The sequence below is a fragment of the Mus caroli genome, unplaced genomic scaffold (assembly GCF_978045245.1).
Source record: "Mus caroli unplaced genomic scaffold, Mus_caroli_1 scaffold_3, whole genome shotgun sequence".
NCBI classification, from domain to species: Eukaryota; Metazoa; Chordata; class Mammalia; order Rodentia; family Muridae; genus Mus; species Mus caroli.
This window is the reverse complement of record NW_028227258.1, coordinates 107,964,275-107,990,063: the sequence shown is the minus strand read 5'-3', so window position 1 is coordinate 107,990,063 and position 25,789 is coordinate 107,964,275. Positions and strand designations below refer to the sequence as shown.

At 38.1% G+C, this 25,789-nt stretch overlaps 1 protein-coding gene across 6 annotated transcripts in view; it reads left to right on the top strand.

Moving 5' to 3' along the window:
• Postn (periostin) overlaps positions 1-20,522 on the top strand; it is a 29,035-nt gene extending 8,513 nt beyond the window's left edge. The window contains exons 6-23 of one of the 6 annotated variants that reach the window (XM_021157324.3): positions 545-691; positions 1,178-1,319; positions 2,571-2,783; positions 3,339-3,473; positions 4,278-4,426; positions 5,733-5,869; positions 6,730-6,860; positions 7,325-7,455; positions 7,547-7,649; positions 7,780-7,847; positions 8,179-8,224; positions 11,019-11,099; positions 13,704-13,793; positions 14,536-14,625; positions 15,263-15,340; positions 15,726-15,809; positions 18,806-18,847; positions 19,750-20,522. In XM_021157324.3, the coding sequence (XP_021012983.1) occupies positions 545-691; positions 1,178-1,319; positions 2,571-2,783; positions 3,339-3,473; positions 4,278-4,426; positions 5,733-5,869; positions 6,730-6,860; positions 7,325-7,455; positions 7,547-7,649; positions 7,780-7,847; positions 8,179-8,224; positions 11,019-11,099; positions 13,704-13,793; positions 14,536-14,625; positions 15,263-15,340; positions 15,726-15,809; positions 18,806-18,847; positions 19,750-19,787 (1,905 nt within the window). In that variant the 3' untranslated portion in view covers positions 19,788-20,522. The remainder of the gene's footprint in view (positions 1-544; positions 692-1,177; positions 1,320-2,570; positions 2,784-3,338; positions 3,474-4,277; positions 4,427-5,732; positions 5,870-6,729; positions 6,861-7,324; positions 7,456-7,546; positions 7,650-7,779; positions 7,848-8,178; positions 8,225-11,018; positions 11,100-13,703; positions 13,794-14,535; positions 14,626-15,262; positions 15,341-15,725; positions 15,810-18,805; positions 18,848-19,749) is intronic. The other 5 variants (XM_021157325.2, XM_021157326.2, XM_021157328.2 and 2 more) reach the window with 5 other exon arrangements.
• The last annotated feature ends 5,267 nt before the right edge of the window (positions 20,523-25,789 follow it).

Below are 25,789 nucleotides of genomic sequence, written 5' to 3'. Positions count from 1 at the left end.
GTGTCTTTGTATTAGTAAGACTATGGCAAGTTGCCAGTAGGGCCTCAGGGGTTTTTTTTTGTTCGACATTAAAATTTCCAGAGATGAAAATAAAGTTCCAGAGAGGAGGCAGTACTAAGACCTCATGACAGTTTTGCAACGGTGATTTTCATTCCTCTCTCAGAATTCATTTCAGAGCTAATTTGAGTTCTTTACACAATACTCTGGTCTACATCAGAGATAGTCTGCAACTGTTTCTATTAAAGAATAAAAGTAAAAATAAATAACTCAAATGAAGAAAATTGTTTGGATTTCCAGAAATGCTTTGGATTGACTGGTGTTCTAAACAGTTCTGTTTTCTCTTCAACAATGTTCAAGCCTTAGCAATGTTCAAGCATCAGCACTCAGCATGCAGACTTCTTACATTATACCTACTAGATCCCCAGCATAGGCACTCAGCATGTAATGCCTTACACCACACCTACTAGTACAAATGGGAAGGTGGAAATCGCCTTCCTGTCTTAGCAGTCAATGACTAGATCTGACTTCTTTCACATGATTGCAGGTTGTCACTGTGAACTGTGCTCGAGTCATCCATGGGAACCAGATTGCCACAAATGGTGTCGTCCATGTCATTGACCGTGTCCTGACACAAATTGGTACCTCCATCCAAGACTTCCTTGAAGCAGAAGATGACCTTTCATCATTTAGAGTAAGAACTGTGGCAGAATCCTATGAGTCACTGAAACGCTTCCTCCCCCTGACAAGATCTGTAGACTGTCAGAAAATGCCAATCAACAGATCTGGCAAACTGTACCAATATAGTCAATGAAATAACCATTTCTATTTCACAAACGAGAGACCATCCCACATATAGTAATAATACATGTTTGAACATGATTGATAAAGAAAGGCTCTTTGTGTGGTTACACTATGATTGGAATCTTTAGAACATGTTGGTTCAATGACTATGCATGTTGTTGGATTTTGCTACAGGCGGATAAACACTGGCAGACTTTCCATTCTAGCCAATAGTTTGAGGAGAATTAGTTGGGCCAAAAAGTATTATTTTAACCATCTAACAAGAGCAGATGTCTCTGGTGAAGCTGTGAACTCCCTCCTGACACACTAGGCCAAGTGTGTGGCAAGTTTCCTTTGGATTTGCCATGCCATCCTCTAAAAGTCCTCTGTGTTTCAGGCAGCTGCCATCACCTCTGACCTCTTGGAGTCCCTTGGAAGAGATGGTCACTTCACGCTCTTTGCTCCCACCAATGAAGCTTTCGAGAAACTGCCACGAGGTGTCCTAGAAAGGATCATGGGAGACAAAGTGGCTTCTGAAGGTAAGAAAATGTCTTCCTCTCCCAGAATTAATCCCAGAGACTTAGGATGGAGGCAATGGAAAAAGACCAGTCATTGCCAATGATGAGAGCTGTGATAGGAAAGACCAAAAGCATTTAATGTGAGGTGCTCTAGAAAACATCATGCAAAGGATTGGAAGAATAGGCAAGTATCACTGTTAATAAAAACAGCTGTGAGGCTGCAGTCATTTGTGTTGTTTCCAAGCAAATCCGTTACAGATGTGATGAAAGGGTATAACGAGCCAGGGGGATGGCTCAGCACTTAAGACTGCTGGTTGCTCCTAGAGAGGACCTACAATCAATTCCCAGCACACCGGAGGATTCCAGAAAATAGGATTCTCTCTTCTAGCTTCTGTAGGCACCGGGCATGTATGTGGTGTGTGAACATACATTCAGGAAAACACTCACACTTATAAAACAAAATAAATAAATCTTTTTTAAAATCAAAAAGGAAAATTAATCAAGTGTGGGAGAGTAATTTGGGGAGTGATTTTAATATGGAATGCATATTATACAATACTTTTCAGCTCTAATTTTATGCTGAACTGAGAAAGTTATATGGTTCTTTTAGCCACTACATATCGATTCTCAAATGTACTTGGATCTTTTCCAACCTCCCTTTCAACAGCCAAATAGTCTTTGCCTTGTGCTAACTAATTTTATACACTCAATCTCCAAATTAAGCCAACAAGCGTTGAAGATGTAAGCCTCGATATAATATCAAGGGTCAGATAGATTCCCCCAGGTGCTTTTCATGAAACTGTCTGCATTTTCTAATGTTGTCTGGGGAAAATGGCCTGCCTTGCCCTCAGGTTCTAAAACTATATTCTCAATCATGAACAGTCTTTTGGAAGTAGTTAATGCAACATTCTATTTGAGTGTTTTATAAGAGTCATGACTAACGGGTAATTTCACAAACTGCTTAAAGGCTTCAAGGCTTCTCCTTTTTCTCTTTTCATTCCTTTTTTTTTTTCCTCCTGATGTTGCAAAGAATAATTTGGAGAGTTAATATTCTCTTTCCTTTCTTTCTTCCAAGCTAAACTGTTTCTGTTCAAGCATTGATTTAAAACACCCACATTCCTAGAACATGCAAAGTTAAGATTTTAATATACTTACATCTGTGTCATATTTCCTTGGTGAACTTAGTTCTACAATGAAATGCACAATTTAAGGATAAAACGGTATTTCCCTTGACCTGAAGTTTGATTTTTTTCCACCCCTTTCTCTCCCCAGCTCTCATGAAGTACCACATCCTAAATACCCTCCAGTGCTCCGAGGCCATCACGGGAGGAGCCGTGTTTGAGACCATGGAAGGAAACACTATTGAAATAGGGTGTGAAGGCGACAGTATCTCCATCAATGGAATCAAGATGGTGAACAAGAAAGACATTGTGACTAAGAATGGTGTCATCCACCTGATTGATGAAGTCCTCATTCCTGATTCTGGTGAGCAGAGCCCAGCCACCATTCCCCTTACCAGTTAAGGTTATCTGGAGAACAAATCCATGAAGATCAAATGCATAGCCCAAAGAACAAACAGCAAACTGTCTGTGTGCTCACTGAGTGCTAACTCCAAAGCCTGGGCAACCATGCACAGCCCATGCAGGACCTTGGCCCAGCATCTAGTATTTATAAAGGGTTTTTCACACTGCTAGTGTATTACTTGGCAACAGAAAGATGACATACTGATGGTAAACATTCAGTAAAAGAAAGGATTTGCCACTCACAATGTAGAACGGGCTGAAAGTTGAGTAATGTTCAAGAAAACTACACTAGGACGACAGAGAAAAAAACTGCCTCCAAAGTGATTTGAACTGATCAAACCCCTCACGTGGAAACTAGAACCTTCATAATAAGGAAGGGTGGTGGGGGGTTTACTGGATTGACACTCAAGTAAATAGCTTACAAGAGTAGAAAAGAGCCATGCACTGATTTATGAACCCTGGGATAGGGATCGTAACAATGAAGACATTGTTGAGATGGGAACTGTTTATTTTACAGCCAAACAAGTTATTGAGCTGGCTGGAAAACAGCAAACCACTTTCACCGACCTGGTAGCCCAATTAGGCTTGGCCTCGTCTCTGAAGCCAGATGGAGAGTACACTTTATTAGCACCTGTGAACAATGCGTTCTCTGGTACGTGCTGGGTTCTGTTCCCACTCACTCCCTTCTTCCTTTCTTTCCCCTTGATTATTCTCAACAAGAAATAATAGATGTTTTAGAAAATGTTGATTAGATTTGGCAATCTAGAATATACCAGTGTCAAGTTATAAATGTAGAAAGTCAAGAGACTGTTACTTGGGATCATGATGTGAAGTATGTTTGTGTCATCTAGTTATTGGTACTCACTGACAATATTTAGGGTATATGCTGAGATCTGGTTCTAAAACCTTATTTCACAGGGATATGAGGAGGATATGTTTAGTGAACAAAAGTCAAATTTTTAATGTTTTTAAATACTAAGTTGTAATATATAAAATGATTCATTAGAGAGATTAGAACTTCTAGAAATACAGTATTCCCCTTAGAATGATAATGAGCATGTGTTCTGGCTCTATGACACATTCAGAGTCTGTGTGCTTTGATCCCTTAGCCAGTAGTAAGCATGAACTTACATGTGACTCATCAACAGTCACCCATGTGACAAATGGACACCTGCCAGAAAAATATTGGTACACTATAAAGGTTTAGATTTTGCCAATGACCACCATGAAACTAAATGGTCCCTATGTAGATGAAGTTATTGTTTGCCAATAAGGGTGGGGTGATAGGTCAATGTGTACTGACAGATGGCCATGTTGGCTTTGGGTGTCTAACTGACTCTTTTATGATGTGAGTGAGGGGTACACTTGCTTGAACAGCATTAGAGACATCCAAGTTTCTTTTCCCTGCCATGCTCTCTGAGGTGATAATGTTCCTCCCTAATGAATTGATTCACAGATGACACTCTGAGCATGGACCAACGCCTTCTTAAGCTAATTCTGCAAAATCACATATTGAAAGTAAAAGTTGGCCTTAGCGACCTCTACAATGGACAGATACTGGAAACCATTGGAGGCAAACAACTCCGTGTCTTTGTGTATCGGACGGTAGGTGAATCAGACTCGAATCTAGCATCCATCTACAGTGGTCTGAGAGTCACATGGCATATGCTGGTCAAAGAATTGTCACTAAGAATATTCCTCACTCGGGAGGCAGAGGCAGGCGGATTTCTGAGTTCGAGGCCAGCCTGGTCTACAAAGTGAGTTCCAGGACAGCCAGAGCTATACAGAGAAACCCTGTCTCGAAAAAAAAAAAAACAAAAATAAATAAATAAATAAATAAATAAAGAATATTCCTCACACACATGCAAATGCAATTGTAAAATTAACTGTCCATATGATCAGAGATAAAGACATCTCAGCAGAAGGAACTTAGGAGAGAGTACCAATGTGCTGTGAATCGCAGATAACTAGCACTTGTTCCAGTTAACAAGAAACTATGTTTTGAAATACTCATTTATATCCCAGAAGATTCCCCATAGCGTAAGCATTTGCCTCATAGAATACTTTGTACTTTATAGGACGGATGTTTTTAAAAAATTAATTTTATTTGTAATTCGTTTTTTACACTCCATATTCCATTCCCCACCCCTCCCATCCACACTCTGACTGCTCCACATACCCCACCCTGTCTCCACATGGATGCAGTTAAAAGGCTTCATGGGGAGGGAAGCATTGCCTAGAAATGGAAATGATAGGTGGTAGCTAGCTCTTTACTAAGGCTTCAGGATGGCAAGGCACATGTTTCAAATAATTCAGAAAGTGAGCTTCACTTCTAATTATATGTGCACATATATTAAATTATACATATATATATTAAACAACACATATATACACATTGAATTATACATATGAATACAGTGATATATACATGTACTTTATTATACTTTATATTAGACATCTGAAATCATTAAATTATACATGTGCACATATTAAATAAAGCATAGGCATACATCAAGTTTTTAAAAGTGGAATTAAATTAAGGATTGGACATATAATTGATTGTTCTTACAGTCAAGAAAATTTAATGAATGTTATATTATATGACTCACTGAATTCTGGAATATTCATAGCTAATATTAGCATAAAGAGTAGCTAAACATGGAACAGGATGATGGGGGAGAAAACAGAATTAGAATTCTATGCAAAGTCTGCAGTTTACTGACAGAATGCAGAAGCCTGATGCATACATAACGTGGCTGGGCTGGAGGCAGGACCAGATGAGAAATGCACAGTCAAATGTTCAAGACATTACAAACAAGAGAGAAGAAACTGCCTTCTCTGGCCTAGTTACTCTAGTGACCTCCCATCAAACACACAAAGGGGCATCATTGGTTTTTCCTCCCACTGCTAGGCTATCTGTATAGAAAACTCATGCATGGTGAGAGGAAGCAAGCAGGGAAGGAATGGTGCCATTCACATATTCCGAGAGATCATCCAACCAGCAGAGAAATCCCTGCACGACAAGCTGCGGCAAGACAAGCGCTTTAGGTAAGCCTACCACCTGTGCTTGTATTGCTCACTCCAATGATGCACCCACAACATGACCCTGACACCCAAGACAAAAACATTCACAAGACAGCACCCCTAGATTGGGAATTACAGGCAATTAACGGCTGGTGAGAGAAGGAGAATCAGCCTCCTCCAGTGAAGAGCCCCCTAACGGGACATCTAACCCCATGCCAGCCCTAAACACACACATAAATCAGCAACAGTAAATGGACTCATTAGGCTGTGTGTGTGTGTGTGTGTGTGTGTGAGACTAATTAAAGAACAGGAGGTCATGAATTTTAAGCGTGGGGACAGCAACACAGGAAGCAATAGAGGGGAGATGGGGGATTGAAATGATATGAATACAGTACTCATTAATGTCATTCTAAATAAAAATTAAGTTGAAAATTAAAATTAAATTGAAAAATCATGCAAATATTTTAAAATTAACACGTTTCAATGATACTTGGTTTGTTCCTGGGGTATCATAGTATGATTTGGTGGGTAGAAAAAAAATCTAATAGTCTGATTTACTGCTTGAGATTTTTCTTATTCTTGTATACATGGTAATATAAAAAAGATTTTTCAATAAAATATGAAATGAAACAAGGGCTTTGTGTCACAGAAAATGTGACTTTGATGCTTTTATAAGAAAAGCGAAGGTGGAGAAATTCATAAATTATATATTTCAGTCCTTTCCCCATTATACATCTTTAACAGGGAAATTGCACTTACATAAAAATGTGTCAGTGATTTCTCGCTGTTTCAATAATATGTGGATTCCACCCTGAGCTGTACATGGTTAAGTGAATCTAAATCTAACTCTTATGTGAAACTACATGCATATTCTCTGTGCTTAGCATCTTCCTCAGCCTCCTTGAAGCTGCAGATTTGAAAGATCTCCTGACACAGCCCGGAGATTGGACCTTGTTTGCACCAACCAATGATGCCTTCAAGGGAATGACTAACGAAGAAAGGGAGCTTCTGATTGGTGAGTGACCGTGAATGGCAGATTCTGATTGGTGAGGGGCAGTGAATGGCAGATTCTGATTGGTGAGTGATTGTGAATGGCAGATTCTGATTGGTGAGGGACAGTGAACGGCAAAGTGGTTTCCTTAACTGACTTTGGTTTCCTTTATCCTACGTGGGATGTGAGGAGAGCCATTCATTAATATTTATTCACAAATTGCTTACTGTCATACTAATTTATTGAAAACATACAATTGTATGGTATAAAGGGGAACTGTTTTATTTTCAAGACTAATGGACAGAGTTTGAATTGATTGAAATGACTAATGTTTTGATAAGGCATTGGAATCAGTGAGAAAATGTTGACCTTGTGAAAAAAAAAACAGAAGAGGAAAAGGAGACAGTGTAATGTTTTATTCCTTAGATCTTGTATCAAATTGTCAGAGAAGCAACACATTATTAAACCAATATCTGTCTTTTCTGCAGGGGATAAAAATGCGCTTCAGAACATCATTCTTTATCACCTGACCCCAGGGGTTTATATTGGAAAGGGATTCGAACCCGGAGTCACTAATATCCTGAAGACCACACAGGGAAGCAAAATCTATCTGAAAGGAGTAAGTTGCTAGCAGGAGTTTATGAAGTGCTTATGATCGTTAAATGGTCTACACACGGTTTCTCCTTACCATCAACCCCTTATTTTGAAAGGTAAACGAAACGCTTCTAGTGAATGAGTTGAAGTCCAAAGAATCTGACATCATGACGACAAATGGTGTCATCCACGTCGTGGACAAACTCCTCTATCCAGCAGGTCTGTAAAGATTAAACACACTGATAGACTGCTCAAAATGAGCTTGGGTTGTTTTGGGGGGTTGTTGTTGTTGTTGTTTTCTTTAATCACCCATTTTCTTACCATACTCACTGAGTGCTTATCTCCATAGACATTCCAGTTGGAAATGATCAGCTCTTGGAATTACTGAACAAACTGATAAAATACATCCAAATCAAGGTACAGAACGCTATTAGATTTTATTTCTAATATGTCAAGACGGTATTGTGGGGTTAATATAAAAGACTAGAAATTAGTGTAGTGGATTACTAGTATACCATTGGTATAATGTAGAAAATAGGAAAAATATAGGATATTATATATATATATTTAACATTGGTTAATTACTTTATAATCTTAAAACTCTTAGTAATAGCCTGATTGTTGTGATGGCACCTGATCTGACTGCATTTCTATTGAGTCACCTTAACTGTTTTTATTTTAGTTAGAATTACAGTGTTCTTGGTGTGCAATACACTTTCTGCTACTAAACATAAACATTTATTTTCAGTTTGTTCGTGGCAGCACCTTCAAAGAAATCCCCATGACTGTCTATAGTAAGTATATGAACAGCTTGGGCTACAGATGGCGATGATATGCAAATAACTTCTCCTTGCATATACGAAGTCTGCTGATAATCTGGTATCTAGGATTCCAAATTCTCTGAAACTCATTATCCTTCAAACAGGGCCTGAGATCAGAAGAAGCCTTAAAGGCTTAGCCACACCCTCCAAGTCCACAGAACCAAGGGAAGTCAATTAAAAGGGCATAAAAAGGACAGGATAGTAGAAGACACCCCAGAGCTTTCTGGAAATGTTAATAAGTGTACACAAACACAGCAGCACAGCAGAGGGCTGCCACTTATCCTGCCCTGGGCCTGAGCTGTGCATAGGAAGATGTGCAGAGGGTGCTAATTTTCCAATTAATTAATTAATTAATTAACTTTACATCACCATTGCAGCCCACCACCTCCCAGTCCCCGCCTCACATAGCCCCTCCCCTCGCCCTCCTCCTTCCCCTCTGAGAACCTGAGAGGTCCCTCCTGGGGAACCAGCCCTCTCTGGTACCTCAAGTCACTGCAGGACTATGTACATTCTCTCCTAATTCTTATGAGATGCTGGTTCAAAAATTACCACAGCCAAAACTGGGCAAAGGAACCTCAAATCTGCTAAGCAGTTATTTTTTAAGCCCCTACAGTACCAGATTATCAAGATCAAAGTTCATCTTCTTAACCATGGCAAAGGACATTTCACTCTAATCATAAATGCTGCTGTCAATCATCAAATAGCTTCCTCATTATGGTTTCTCGTTCCTACTTCCCCCACCCTACCCTGCTTCTTTTACTGTAGCTTTTAAAGCTGAAGTTCTTTTCATTTTGTTTTGGCTCTACTCCAAAACAGTCAAATATGGTAAAATGTTATGTTACTCCCCTTTATTCTAACTAGAAAATTATTCTACTCAGTATCATGAACATCCTGTTATCTATTATGAGCATTTTCCTTCAAAATTAATGCTGGTCATAAAAAGGAGAAAAGCCAATGTATGGAGCAAAACAAAATGTCTGCTTCTCTACTTGATATAACCTCTGCAGTGGTGGTGCCAGACCCCAGAGCTATCTAAGGGATTCCACTAGAATCATGATAATTTAGCATTTTCTAAATTCCAGCCATGGAAAAGTGTATCTTATAATAAATACAAGGGTCTTCATGGCCTCCATCCATCAGATATATATGACACCATCCTTCTCCCCTGTGCCATAAATCTTTAGGAAAGTAGTATTTATCCTTCTTAGTTTATCTACATCAGTTCTATTACTGGCTGCACATGGCAACATTGCTTATAATGAACCAAAATACTATTATAGTATTTCATAAATTATGTCTACAAAATTATGTAAATCTAGTAACTTGCCAGCCCACTCAAAGGCCTGAAGGAGCTCTGGGATTTATATCCTTATGCTGGCTGTTTCAAATAGAGGTACAGGCCGAATAAAACAAAGATTCCATTTTCAGAATCATTTGTTAATTTGTCTCTATTATTTCTTCTGTTCTGTTGGTACTTATTTTCCTTGTCCCCACAAAAATACCACACATTTTAAATTTTTATTGGGAGCACACTTTGTTATAAGTTGTTAAATGCATAATGATTTTACATAGAGGACAAAGATCAGGAAATCTTCAGAGCTGTTCAAATGACTTAAGCCTTCACAAAAGCAAAACTGCCAATTATGACACTGAAGTTCAAATTCCCTAGCACGTAAAACCTTAAAAGTGATGTTTCCACTTGAACAACAGCAGCAGGTCTCTGTGTTGCTCCAGGGGCAGAGTCCTCTGTGGCAGAACCACTTATGAGATCAAGACCTGAACATGCAGATTTGACAAATTTTAGGGCTTTATAGTCTGAGTTTTTCAAGAGATAACCTATGGTTGAAAGGTAGTCCTCATAAAAGAGGAGCCCACACCCATTCAAAAGGTTGACACGGCTTAGCATGTAAGATCAGGGGCAGAGACTGGTTGAAATCCACAGTGTGCTATTGACTCTTTGTCACACGCGTGACTGAAGTTAGCAACCCTTCTACTGGAATCACTTTTTAAGGGTTTTACTTAGGAGGGAGGAGGCCTAAGTAGAACTGGTGACCTGGCTCTTACATAAAAAATAAAATAAAAACAACAAACAAACAAACATAAAACCATCTATCCAAACTAAATCCATGATAGCCTCACTTGGGAGGTGATATACATTCACCATAACACCTTTACATGGAAAACTACCTTAAAATTATCATAACAAGGCTGAAAATTAAATGTTGACCAACTCACATCTGTTGAAAAAAGCTCATGACTTCCTGGCTGAAATTTATCCTCCTCTCAAGTTGTGAATTCATTTCCATATTCTCTTTTCTGTGCCAAATGCATGGGAGTATTCCATGGGTCTTTTTCTTCCCATATCCTCCTTTTAATTGAGAAATAAGCTGACAAAGCAATTTAAGATAGTATGAACTGCATGAGATTAATCATGTTTATTTGTCTTCTGTTGCTGCGCAGCCAGTGTTCTCAAGAAGCACAAAGGGAAGTCAGAGCCTTAGTGATGCAGTTGAGAGTGGTAGATTTCTAGATGGGATGCGGCATTTAGTTAGCATGTCTTCCCCTCGGGAATGTAGCCAAGTCTCTGACCTGCAGGATTCAGCATCTGGATACGAGAAGACGTTCATGTGCTGTGACTATTTCCTGTGACTGCCTGACCCTAGCGCCATAGCTGATAAATTAACGCCCAATAGAGACCAAAAAGGACAACTTTATCCGAGTTGTTTCTAGTTAAACTTCGTTCATGCTCCACTTTCTATGTTTTCAGCAACTAAAATTATAACCAAAGTCGTGGAACCAAAAATTAAAGTCATTCAAGGCAGTCTTCAGCCTATTATCAAAACGGAAGGTAAAGCCAACACTCTCTATGGTTCCTTACATTCTGGAAAAAAAACATATCATGTAATCAACTCATCTCTCTGAATATACCTACATTCTTTTTGAAACTAACATGCTAAACGTTTCTCTACAAACGGCATGCTTGTGTAGTTGCAGATTGTGGAGTGCAATATTTTTTTTAGCAAAGTAGATGGTGCATCCCTAATATTTTCAGTACATTTGCTTGTATTTATTTTGATCTAATTGAGGTTGTATCAACACTGGTACCCAGATAATCACTTAAAAATTAATCATGAATATTTTTGCTGTAGATTCCTTCAGAAAATATACTTTCTGTAGCTTTATTTCCACCCTTTCATCACCATCACACATTCTCTTTATATCACTGAAAGAACATTGCTTAAAACTATGCAGGCATCCTTTCCAGTGAGAATTCTAAAAGGGTATAGAAAGTGTACACTCATGAAGGCTTTAAAAATTACAATTAATGAATCCTTTAAAACATTAGATTACAAAAACAGAAAATAGTGTTGTTTAGTAGGTCAAATGCTGGGTCCTATGTTTCATCTCTGAACATACTTTATATACCTCTCATGTTTCGAATGTCAATGTCTTTCTATACTTATTATATTAACTGATGTCAACCTTGGGCACCAGTGTTCACTTTCATGCTTGTTGCAGTGATAATTTGCCACAGAGAACACATCTGCTGTCATCTTTCTTCCATGAGAATGATGCAAACAGTCTTTCTTTTTTCTGTCTATATTTTTTTAATTCACGTTACGTCCCAATTGCAGCTCAGTCTTTCAAAAGAGGAACAGATTATGCTTTATTGAATCTTAGGAACTCTGTTGTTCTAATTATCCTGGTATTTGGGTTTCTTTGTGTTTGTTTTTCATTCTGTAGCATGAGATGCCAACTCAAAATACATGTGTCTCTTCCCTTAGGCAACCCTGACTTAAACTCATTGAAAACATTGATTCTCTGCCTGGCTAGCTATGGGTGTCATTCATTCTTGAGTATACAGTTGAGTCATCCTTTAGAATCTGTGCTTAGCTTAAAAAAAGAATTTCAATTATTCCATTGCTTTTTATTTATTGATGAATAAAAAAATTGGGGTTTTAAGTAGAAATTAAATCTAAAGTGTTTTGCTGACAATATATATTTGATTGTTAGTGAAAAGTGATCAACCAATTTTAGGCAAAAATATTGGATGGTTTTTAAATCATAGTCAATAAAATTTGCTATAACTGATACACAGCTTCTAAAACTAAAGTCATCCGTAGGTGCCATGGTCCCATTTCCAAACACTTTTCTCCTTCCATTCAACTTCTTCACTCAACTCATGTGTCCTCCCAGTCTTTGTCAACAGGGGTCTGTGTGTCCCCCTTCAGTTGGGAGCATCCTTGAGCATCAGTCTACCTGGGGTTCTCCCTCATAATTATCTGGAGGGTGATAGGGTCATCTCATCTGCAGATATTCTTCATTGTAGGACCATAAAGCCACATTTCTATGTTGCAGCATCTCAAAACAGAGAAATGTCCATTGTAAAGAAAAAAAATGCCTTAGTCACAGTGCTAACTCATTTCCTTGTCTTGAGTCATTGGGCATACTTCCTTTTGATTGTTATCACATGTTAAAACTTATTCATACCTTTATGCTAACCATTCCTACTGGACTCACATAGAAAACACTATGGCCTGAAATACTTACAGGTTGAAAGAACCTTACTATATAGCAATAATGTCTTACATTATTTATCATTTATTACCTAGTTCTGGGTAATGGTGTACTTTGATGATTTCTCAATAAACAAATCAATCCTCTCAAGATGATTAATTATAACTCCATTCAGCCATTGGGAAGTACAAGTTAAATGTACTGAACTGAATAATTCTCACTGCTCCATAAAATATTCCTGATCAACTAATGTAGCAGTAAGCTTTCTAACATTCAAACTGATTTTCTCTGGGAACAAAATCACTTTGCAAGTCAAACTCAACCCCCTGTGCATTTGAAGGATGTGTAACTGTTAGTGATGCTGATCCTTACATCCTTCCCCTAGTCCAGGTAAGTACACAAGTCAGTTTTCCTCTAAGGCCTTAGACATAGCATCTTCAAGGTAAGTAGAGTAGATTTCTTTATGTCCAGTGCTATACTCATTGATAATGTAAGATCAGGAATGATAAAAAGCATTAAATAAAATATGTTAGCAAAGATTGGCACGTGATGTCCTCTGGCAAAGTGTGATTTGAACTAGTTGCCGCTTGAGCGTCTCCAATCTGTAAATGTTGATTCCCAGAGAAAGCCACATAACACATTCTCTGTAATCATACCTTATAGTCACTAACGAGGGATGATGGTGTGCATGCACGGCTTGCTCGTGCATCACTGTAAATGCTAAAGTGGGGGTGGGGAAGCTGCAGCATACTGAATTCTTTGGTTCCCCAAATATTGTCTAACCTAAAAACAACAGGAAATGTTTAAAACCGGTTTCATAAAACCTGAAACACTGAAGTCTGAATAACAAGAAACGTGGAAATAAATTTCTTCTTTGGGAAAGTTTAAGGGATTGCTTCAATGCACTAATCTGTCTCCTAAAATAATGTCTCAGGACCTGCAATGACAAAGATCCAAATTGAAGGTGATCCTGACTTCAGGCTGATTAAAGAAGGCGAAACGGTGACAGAAGTGATCCACGGAGGTACTTTATGCCTTCTGCTTTTTCTTATGCTGGGGCAGCATCCCTGGAACGTTTTAAAGTAGTTTTGATTTAGAATTTTTCAACAGTGAATTTTATCTTGATCTAAACTTTACACAAGTTGAGAGATGGGTTAGGAGGGAAAGATATCTTCTTCCAAGCCTATGTTAGATCCCTGGGTCCCAAATGGTGAAAAGAATTAAGTTGTCTGTGACCTCCACAGGTACACCATAGCTTACACACACACACACACACACACACACAGAGTCACATAATACATACACACACATAATATACACACATACAGACACTTGCACACACATTCACATATGTACACATATACATACATATATACATGCACACATATGAACACAATACATACACACACAAATATGCATATATTCACACATATGCACACACACATACACACGTACACACACCCCTAAGTAAAATGAAATTGCAATAAACCTTTTAGAGACTGTCCTAACAAACCAGCACTGGGTTTTCTAGGAAGGTTTCCTTTCCAATGACAGCTCAGCTTGCCAGTTAACCCTCCTGCTCAGCTGAGACACAAGAGTTACTCAGACTGACCAGGATTTGTTCCTAGTCTGTTCTAACAATGGCTAGGGCTGTCTCTTAAACAAACGTGTTATGAGAAACACATCCTTGATTTAAATCTCCAGCTCTGGAGGTATAGACACTGTGAGAGGGTAAGTCCCATGGGGTATTCTTTCTCTTCTTTCAGAGCCAGTCATTAAAAAGTACACCAAAATCATAGATGGGGTTCCTGTTGAAATAACTGAAAAACAGACCCGGGAAGAACGAATCATTACAGGTAATTTTTAATTTCATATATGAGCTGTATCCAGATTATAAGCACAAGTTATATTAACCTTAGGATGTGTGCATTACACAAATCTAGCCTTTGTCATGGTGACAATTGAAGCTTCTCCATTTCCCATTTTGTTTTTGCAAACAAAAAGAAAAAAGACAAAAAGAAAATGTACAAAATATGTTACCCCTGTCTTACTCTAAGACTTTTGATAGACATGTCTGTAAACATGCATTTTTACTTTGTGTACATATACATGCTTTATGATATTCTGCCTTTCTTTTACAGCTTCCCAAGTTACTGAATACTAAGAGAAAATTCCTTTGGGGTTCTATTCATGTTACAGTCTGTACATCTACATAGCATCATGTATATGAGTCTCTCTAAAACAGCTGACAAATTTAGTAAACTTTGTGTGAGACATCGATGATTTAACCTGAAATTCTAAATTCAATATTCTATATACTTTATTTAAAGAAGCCCACAAATACAGCCTGTGCCTCATATTTTGCAATAAGCTTTTCTGGAGCACAGCCGTGGCCATCATTGGTATCGTGCCAACAGCTACACTTACTCGGAGGAGCTGAATGGTTGCAGCACAGACGTGTGCCCACACAGCTTAAAACCCTCTTTCCTTTAGGTCCTGAGATAAAATATACCAGGATCTCCACAGGAGGTGGAGAAACAGGAGAGACCTTGCAGAAATTCTTGCAAAAAGGTCAGTATGTCTAGAGAAGCAAAAGTGTGGCATTGAGCCACCTGTCCCATATCTCACATCAGCTTGAAGACTGAGAACATGTCTTATGCCACCTTGCTCCAGTATTCATATTCCACACCAGCATAAGGGGTCATTCAAAAATAGTGATGATGCCAGATACGGTACCCACGCAGATGGTTTGCTGGTATAGCAATGGCAGCCGTCTTACATTGCCTGTATACTGATTAACTGCTGATGAAAACAGTGTACCAGGCACCAACACTAAAAACTTAGGAGTTGTTGAGAAGTGTCTGGGATTCCTTACTGAGCAGGTGGCAGCATGCATTGTGTCAAGTTCCTTTTTATTGTGTGACCCAATTTCTGCTGTGAACGTGTGTCCTCTCAGAGGTCTCCAAGGTCACAAAGTTCATTGAAGGTGGCGATGGTCACTTATTTGAAGATGAGGAGATTAAAAGACTGCTTCAGGGAGGTTAGTAAACATCGAAAACTAACCCCCTTAACAGGCACTGGAAGAGACCTTCAGCTTTTTAAAGACTGGACATGTAGGCTGTTCCTTTCATTCGATTAAAAAGACAGCGCCGTCTGCTGTCTTCGGCAAATTGACTCGTGTGTGTAAGTGGTCAGTCCAGAAAGTCATTACTGCTTAAACAGTCTTTAAAAAGTTTTATGGTGTAAACCAGGAAGCAGTGAATACTTTTTTTGCCTTGACTCAGAAAATGGAACAGATATTTTGACTATATGAAAAAGTAATGATTTTCCTACCTGTCAGGCAAGTTTAAATTTGAAAATGCTTTTCATGTTTCTAAAAAATTGTATTCACTGTCCCCATAACAAAGACAGGCATGTCTGGGAGTTTGTAAGTGCGTAGTTAAGCTAAACAGTGCTTTTAGCAACTTGCATTTCCAAAACTACATTCTTACAAGTGAGTATGTAGTCCTTCTTACTGTTTGAGTGACAATCTATACTCAGGATTACAAAATCTTTAGCATATAAAATTAATCTTTGAAGTATGGAATGTTCTCTGTCTGTGGCATTAAATTGACTTACTTTCAAAAGGAAAAAAGGATTCAAAATATACAAACTCTCAGTGATAGTTATTCAAAAATAGGAAATGTTTTAAAAGTCATTGGGACCATTGACAGCTAAATAAATGCATTTTTAGTTCAATTTACTAACAACAAAACATCAGACTAAAAATTATTCACAGTACAAGCAAATAGATATCTACAACAAATATGTTCTTTACAGCATGTTACGGATCAAGGAAGACAGTTGAAATCTGATGTTTACCTAAAATCCAGTTCAGATGGCTTTTGGTTTATAATTTTAAAAGTTGTATAACTATGTCTAAGAAAATATAATTTCTCTTCCATCTTAAATCTTGTATATTTCTGGAAGTATGCTTCTGGATTGGTGAAATAATTCTTCATTCAAACAACAATGAATTTTAAGTATATATTCACATATATCTGGGAAGTATTAGACTTCTTTTCAGACTGCAGGGAGCCTGTGGTATAACCTCAGCCATAATGAAGCCAATGGCTTCTTGACGATGCAGCAAAGAACCCACTAAGTGCCTCCCTGCCATAAAACCATAGCAGACCTTAAAGGAAGAGTGAACACATTGAGGAATTTAATTTGAATCCTTTGTTTTTCTTTTTAACCCTTGCCATAGTCAGCAGCTTTGTGGAATGGCTGTGCTTTCTAGAGAATTTATTAGAGCTTGTCCCTATTCATATTGTTTCTCCTTGTAGGATTAAATGATGGGTAAGTACGTTTGCCCCCTTTAATTAGAAAGACTCTGAAAGTCTTCTTTGAAACTGAACTTAAATATTAAAGAACTGATTTTCCTTCCCAGGATATATGTCCATTTAAAAAAATGCTGTTTTCTCTTTAATTAATGGGGTTATTTTAATTTCTATTGTTCTCAGTTTCTTTACTTCTATGGATCTGACCTGTCTATAGAGCTATGAGGAATGGGTTCCAAGAGTGCCAATTTAGAAGGTTTAGCAAACTATTGCTAAGGGTTTTTCTTTTCTTAAAAAGGAGGATGTGGTCCTGGAGAGATGGCTCTGAGCTTAAGAACACTCATTGCTCTCTCAGAGTCACTGGCTCTGTTTCTCAGCTCCCACAGAGCAGCCTGGACTGCCTTTAACTCCAGTTCCAGGGGCTTTGACATCCTTTTCTGGTCTCCACAGGTACTATATACACATGATGCATATAAACTCACACACATGCACACACATACATACACATAATAAATAAATGAGGCTTTTAAAAGACATTTTCCTCTTATTAGCCATTCTCAAAGGGGTTTCTATGTTTCTGTGTCTAGCCATAGTGCTAACATTTTATGACAAATAGTTGTATGCCTTATGGAGAATTGACATGTTGGAAATGTATTAAGACTGGAACAAAGCTCATAAATTCTTTAAAATATAGTGTTTTTTTTCTATTTGCTTTCTTTTGTACATCTTGCACTAAGCTTAGTGCAAGCATTTTTCAAATGTACAAAATTGAAAAACATACCAATAAAGAAAAATGGTTTTATTCTTGAAAATTGATGATACGCACAAACCAAGTAAAGTTTTAAAGGAAAGTAAAATGGAGGGAATCCAAAAAATGAAACTACCATAGGAACCAATCAGTCTTTAATCCCAGTTACCCTCAAAATGAAGATAAAGCATAATCTTAGGCTTACTTGGTAGTCACGTCAGGAGTTAGATTAAAATTAGAGAATTGTTTTCTAACTATAAAAACACAAACCATATGAACACTTTGAAAAATGGAGAACACTGGGGCTGGAGAGATGGCTTGATGGTTAAAAGCACTGACTGCTCTTCCCAAAGATCTAGGTTTGAGATCAAGCCCCAAGATGACAGCTCACATCTGTCTGTAACTCAAGATCGATGGGCTCTACGCTGCTGTGCTCTGCAGACATTGGGCACACATGTGGTGCACAGACATATGTGCTTCTAAAACATCCCTAAACATAAAGAAAATGTAAAGTGAAAAGTTTTAATATTTTTATACCTAGTTAATTTGTCAGTGGTTTATTGGATGGACCATGGAATCAGGGGGAATGGACACAGGCACACTTCTAAATTGCTCATGGTCTATAATGAAAATTTTACAGAGGCACATATATGCATATAATAACTGAAATATGGGTAGCTCTCTTGGAAGGTAGTGTCACATCTTACCAAAATGTCAGCAATAGGAAAACCAATTAAGGGATTCCAAGAGACACAATAAAACACGGGATGTTGGTGAACATTCACTATGATGCATGAGAAGCAGATGGCTCGTCAGTAAGTGAAATTCTAAGGATCAGTAAGTTTACTACTCAAACAACTACACATTGAAGCAATGCCTACATATACTTTACACTTTTCTACTTGGCAAGGGCCTCCGGGTTTTACCAGGAATCCCAGAGCATTTCTAACTATGTGTCTTTAATTTTAGACACACCTGCAAAGAAGATACCAGCCAACAAAAGGGTTCAAGGTAGGTGAATCAACTACATTAATGCATGCTTGAGATATGTTTTATGATGTAAGTGACAGAGAGGGGGAGTTTAATGCAGTTTGTTGAGTTTTGGGTTTGGACAGACAGAAAATTTAGTGAGATCTGATGCAAAGTTTTCTGTGATACGTGTCAAGAAGTCATCAGTATATGTTCTCCTTTATTATCTGACTTAAGTTGAACAAATCTTAAAAGGATGGCAGATAGACTTGTATAAATGGTTAAAAGTATCAAACCACTGAGTTAAGTCAGAAAGAAATGCTGGCGCTACAGTTGAGACAGAAGCCAATTAATAGTTAAATAAGCACTTATCTAACTTAATTCTCTATTGCATATATGATGTTTACAATATAATTTCCTCCATTTATGTCAATTTTCTAAAATTTTCTCTTAAGTAAGTAAACATATATGTACTGAAAGAGCAAAGATTTTCTTTGTAATGCTCACAAACTTTGAATTGAAAGTCTCGAATTCTTGAGATAATTACACACTAATAATAAAAAAACTCATAAGATTCATAAATACAGTACATGAAGATCTGACCTTAAGCCAACCCAGCATATAGAATGTTGACATTAAGAAGCCAGTTGCATATGGTTTTAATTAGAAGATTTATTAAGAATTTATATAGGCACATAAGACTACTTCAAGTTTCTAGAAACTCAAAATCAATGAATTTTATATTTTAATACACCTTTAATTAAGGCATTCAGTCTTTCTTACCCTAAAGTGAAGATAGTATTCAGACAACATGATCTAAATAAATCTTATTACAAGGAGCAATGGTCACTTTTGACAGATATGTGTGTGCACAGACCTCATTCTTCTTACCCATGAGATTTTGTCCTAGTCTCTTCTAACCTCTCTCATTTCCTTCTCCTCAGGGTCTAGAAGACGATCAAGGGAAGGCCGTTCTCAGTGAAAACCCAGAGGCCAGACCATAGAGTTTATATAATCCTAAGTCAACGATCTGATTTTAAGGGAAATTGTAAGAGCCACACTGACTTCAGAATCTGAAATGACAACCAACAGAAGCCAATCTCCAAGCAAGTCCAAGCACAGACTTCATGTCTTTGTTTCTGCATGAGAAACTTAAGAAACGATAGTTAGTCTCCTGTGGGGGTGGGAACTGAGGAAATATAGGACCACGCAGGGATTTTATCTCAATGAGAAAACTTCTGATTAAAGTAGAATCCACCAAAGAACATCATTGTGACTAGATCCATACAGCTAAGTCTTTGCACAGTAATAACCTTCCACCTCAAGAAGAGGCTAGAAAAACCCAAAGCACACAGTTACGTTTCCACGGGAGGCTAAGCTATCAAAGGGGGTGTTCAGTTATACAACAAGCAAACAAACCCACCAAATTACAAACAGTGGTGTTACGTATTTCTCATGCAATGTGGGTTCCCTGCTAAATTTTGTTATTTTTACACTTGATTTATATCCTCAAGATGATTGTCATAAGCTTCTTGCAATACAAATGTTTTCTCTCAAACATTTCAATAAAACCATTCTTCAGGTATAAAGAGAATTACTTCAGAGTTGGTAATTCAGAAAACTCAAGGTTTAAGTTAAAAGTGAGTTTAGACTTTGGAATAGGACTTCATACCTTTTTTTATTGTTAACAAGTACTCAATAAAGGAAACTGAATAAACTAAGTGTTGCTCAAATTTTTTAAACTATTGTGTGATATAATAGACTTCAGAATCTGAAATGACAACCAACAGAAGTCAATCTTAAAGCAAGGCCAAACACAGACTTCATGTCTTTGTTTCTGCGTGAGAAACTTAAGAAAACGATAGTTAGTCTCCTGTGGGGTGGGAACTAAGGAAATATAGGAGCATGCAGGGATTTTATCTCAATGAGAAAACTTCTGACATAATGGGATAATCAGAGCAATAATGTGTCTAATATAACCATGGAACTGTGTTAAGGTATTCATATTTAGAAAGTTACTCTCCTCAAAAGGCGAAAGGCCAGCCAGTTATTCATAATGTCCCATAGACATTCATGAAATAAGCAGGTCATAAGACATCAATTAGTTAATTATTCTTGGGCTCAGGGTAATGTGAGTCACTGATGCCCTTCAGTAAGATTTAAGTAGCCAGAATGCTTACTGTATGTCAAAGAAAAGGAATCAACTGGTTTATCCAGAACGTTAGATTGGCCTTTACCCTCAGTCACTAATGAGTATCATCTGCAGATTGGACTGACTGATAAAAACAAGTCCAATCACAATGCAATGGGAACAAAGTGGGCAACAGTGTGTTGGAATCAAACACTGTCCTATACACCAGTCACTGGAGACACCAAAACTGAGAGAGTGGAGAGTGAAGACCCTACACTTCATCCTAAATGGTCAACATGGCTCAGGAAACTGAGGTTAACCCTAAGGTACCACTGTGGGAGCTAGGAAGTATCTCCTGCAATGGTTCTTCAAGTGAGAAATGACAGGGGTGAGGAAGCCTAGCAATAAAAACATAAAGGATTCTGTTTACTGAAGAAGCACTCGGTGGGTTTGGGTTTCTAAGACCCCGAGGAGCATAGGAGAGTGGCGCGATGACCTCTACCACTCATTTAGACTCCCCAACAGGAGTGGAAATGTCCACTATCCCAGAATCCACAGAAAGAGTCGTAGCAGGAAGGCAGGCTCTGCAGTATCAGAGTCTAACCCTTTTCGGTGGCAGATACTGGCATCTTTGTGAGTATCCTCCCCTCTGTAGTGCTCTGATCTGTGAACTTGAGCCTTCTTAGTCACCTTTGACACTTAGCTCCAACTCATTTCTGCTAGATCTCACCTAGATTCTTCTAGCACTCCAATCTGAGACTCGCACAGGACAGAACGTGCAGTCTCACGTTCATGTCACCTTTTTTTCCCCCAGATTTCAGGCGCCATTACCATCCATTATCTGTTACTAGTACCAAAAAAAAAAAAAAATTGTTTTAATTTTCAACCGTGTGTGTGTGTGTGTGTGTGTCTGTACATATGTGTGTGTGGGGGGGGTATACACATGCACACACACTATCTAGCACCTGACCTACAGTCAGTGCTGCACAGTGTGCACACTCAGAACCCCTCACCCACTGAGAAAGCAGTGAAGAAGAAAGAGTTACTTATGCCCATCCTTTAGCCACTCTAGACCCTTGTATGACCATCGGAACAGTTGCCACGCCTCCTCCGTAAATACCAGAAAATAGTTCCTGAAATCTTAACCAGTTATTCTTTTTCTGAGAAATAGGACCATTGCTGCTCGGCATCTGTAAAGTCTGAGTCAATGCACAATGCACAATGACCTTCATTGATGGGGGTGGCCTCCAAATCGTAAGAAAAGTCCGGTGATTTTTTTTTCCCCAACCTGGATTCCAAAAGCAACACTTGGAAAACTAGGCTATATGTAAGGCAGGCTGCTAGGTGGCTTTTACATCTAACAATGAAGCAATTAACTACCTCACAGTCTACGTTTTTATGAAGTTTCACAAAGAGTTATGAAAACAGAAATTTCTGAAAGAGCCAAGAAACTTCAAGAAATGGGGACACTTCCACATCACAGCCTTCAGGTGCTGTGAGGCTGGGCCTGGGCAGCGATAGAAGACTTGAGAGTAGAAAGGGAAAACCAAAACAAACCAGTACCGGAGAGAACGAAGAATCTATCATCAGTATATGTTTTAATGATCAGCTCAAAGGAAAGTGCTTTCTGATTTAAATTGTTTAAACTTTTAAAACTGTATGTTAGGTTTTTTGGTGTTTGCTTTTATTTAAAAAAAAAAAAACTGGAGGGATAATCCAGTGGTTAAGAGCCCTTGAAGAGGGCCTGGGTTCAGTTCCTAACACCCACGTGGTGGCCCACAACCAGCAACTCTAGTTCAAGATTCAACACATTCTCCTGGCCTCCATTGTTAGGTCATGCACATTACACACACACACACACACACACACACACACACACACATATATATACCCAGGTAAACATTCACAGACTAAAATATAAGTCTTTTAAAAATTAAAATTAAAGCCAGGCGGTGATGGTGCATGCCTTTAATCCCAGCACTTGGGAGGCAGAGGCAGGCAGATTTCTGAGTTCGAGGCCAGCCTGGTCTACAGAATGAGTTCCAGAACAGTCATGGCTACACAGAGAAACCCTGTCTCAAAAAAAATAAAAAATTAAAATTAAAAATTAATCCAGCATTTTTCTTTATCATAACAATACATCAAAATCATCAAAATGTTTTTTTTATTTTTGATAAATTATAGTACAACAGAACCAGAATAAAAAAAAAATCACAGAATTCTACAGAAATTACTCTGAGGTGCAGAGAATAAATGTCGTAGAATATGGGTCATTGTGGAAACTAGAAAGGGAATTTAATAAAATTCTTAAATAAAAATGAAAAAAAAGCAAACCTCCCCTAAAACTTCGGGGTATTGCCTATGTGGTTCTGAAAGGAAAGTTCAAAAGCTATGAGTGTTTATAATAATCAGAGATTCCCCAAGTGAAAAACAATGCACCACAAAGTCGTAGTCAACATAGAAAACAAGTCAAGACCCAGTGCAGTAGGCAGCAAGAATTATCAAAGATCAGCGAGAGATTTAGGGGAATGGAGGGCTAACTGGACAATGCACAGGACTGAGCAAAGAGGATTTCTCCTTCATCTTCTTTTTTTTTAAAAACAAGACTGACAAATCTCTAGCCAAGTTATCCGAGCAGAGAGAATAGATCCATATTAATGAAGTTAGAGATAAAATAGGTACTTACTACAAGTTCCATTAAAATACAGAGACTCATTAGGTAGTACTTTGGAAATATATACTCTAAAACAGTGGTTTTCAACCTTCATAATGCTGAGACCCTTTAATACCCATGTAGTTTAGTGACCCCCCAACCATAAAATTATTTTTGTTGCTACTTCATAACTGTAATTTTGCTACTGTTATGAATCATAATGTAAATATCTTTGTTTTCCCATGGTCTTGGCAACCCCTGTGAAATGGTTCTGTAAGGGGTTAAGAACTGCTGCTCTAAAAAAATGAAAATTACAAATGAGATTGATAAATTCCTAGACATATGTGTCTTAGCAAAATTAAGTCAAGAATGTAAAAGCAATTTACACATAGACATCATAATGGATAAAATTGATACCATATTAAAAGTTTCCCAATAAAGAAAGCCCAGGGCTGAAATCTATTCTTTACCCAGACCCTGACACTGCCTAGAACAGACAACACTGCCACTGAACAGGGTACATATCAGGGCAAACTCTCAAGGTAAAACAAGAACCTGAGCCATCCTCCTTAGAAAGCAGATGTGTGGAGCAGGGAGAGGGATCAGCAGAGAAAGCTTCATTCATGTCTCCAACTCTGAGGACCTGGGGCCACATGGTAGAAGGGGAGAGCCAATTCTCACAAGTTGTCCTGATTTCCACATACACCATTGTGTGCTTGTAAGAGACAGAGAGACAGAGAGACAGAGAGACAGAGAGAGAAAGAGAGACACAGAGAGAGAGACAGAGACAGAGACAGAGAGGCAGAGAGACAGAGAGAGACAGAGACAGAGAGACACACACAGAGAGACACACACAGAGAGACACACACACACAGAGACAGAGACAGACAGACAGACAGACAGAGGCAGAGGACTAGTAAATAAGCAAATGAAATACAGATAACTAAAGAAGATCAAGGAGGTATAGCTTGGAAAGGAAGAACTCAGAGTATCATTATTTTTCAGATTATTATGATACTATACACAAATGACCCTAAAAATTCTCCTAGAGAACTCCTACAGCTGATAAACACTTTCAGCAAAGTGGCTGGACACAAGATTAACAAAAATAAAACCAAAAACCACAGTAGCCCACCTATATACAAGTGACAAAGAGACTGAGAAAGAAATAAGGAAAAGAACACCTTTCACAATAGCCTCAAATAAGATAAAATATCTTGGGCTAACTCTAACCAGTCACGTGAAAGACTGGTATGATAAAAGCTTCAAGTCTTTGAAGAAAAATAGGAAGAAAATATCAATAAGAGAAAGATCTCCTGTGTTCATGGCTCAGTAGGATTAACAGTAAAAATGTCCATCCTATCAGACTTAATCTACAGATTCAATGAAATCCCCATCAAAATTCCAACACAATTCTTTACAGACCTTGAAATGACAGTTTTCAGCTTCTCATGAAAAAACAAAAAAACAAAACAAAACAAAACCCAGAACAGCTAAAACAATCCTGTACAATAAATGAACTGCTGAAGGTGTTACCATCCCTGACTTCAAGTTATACTGCAGAGCCTATAGAATGGGAAAAGATTTTTACTAGCTCTACATCTAATGAATGTCTAATATCCAAAATATATAAAGAAATCAAGAAACTAGATACCACCAAATCGAATAATCTGATTAAAAATGGGGTACGGATCTTAACAGAGAATTCTCAATAGAGAAATATCAAATGGATGAGAAACACTTAAAGAAATCTTCAACATCCATAGCCATCAGGGAAATGCAACTCAAAACTACTTTGAGAATCCATCTTACAGCGGTCAGAATGGCTAAGATCAATAACACAGCTGAGAGCTCACGCTGGTGAGGATGTAAGGCAAGAAAAACACTCCTCCATTGCTTGCAGGAGTGCAAAATTGTACAGCCACTATGAAAATCAATATGGCAGAACCTCAGAAAATCGGAAATCAATCTACCTTAGGATCCAGCTATACCACTTTTGGACAAGGATGGTCCATCCTATCACAAGAACATTTTCTCAACTAGGTTTATTGCAGCTGTATTCATGATAGCCAGAAACTGGAAACAACCTAGATGTGTGTCAGCTGAAGAATAGATAAAGAAAATGTGGTACATCAATGTATATACACAATGGAGTATTAGTCAACTATTTTTTTAAAAAAGACATCATGAAACTTGCAGC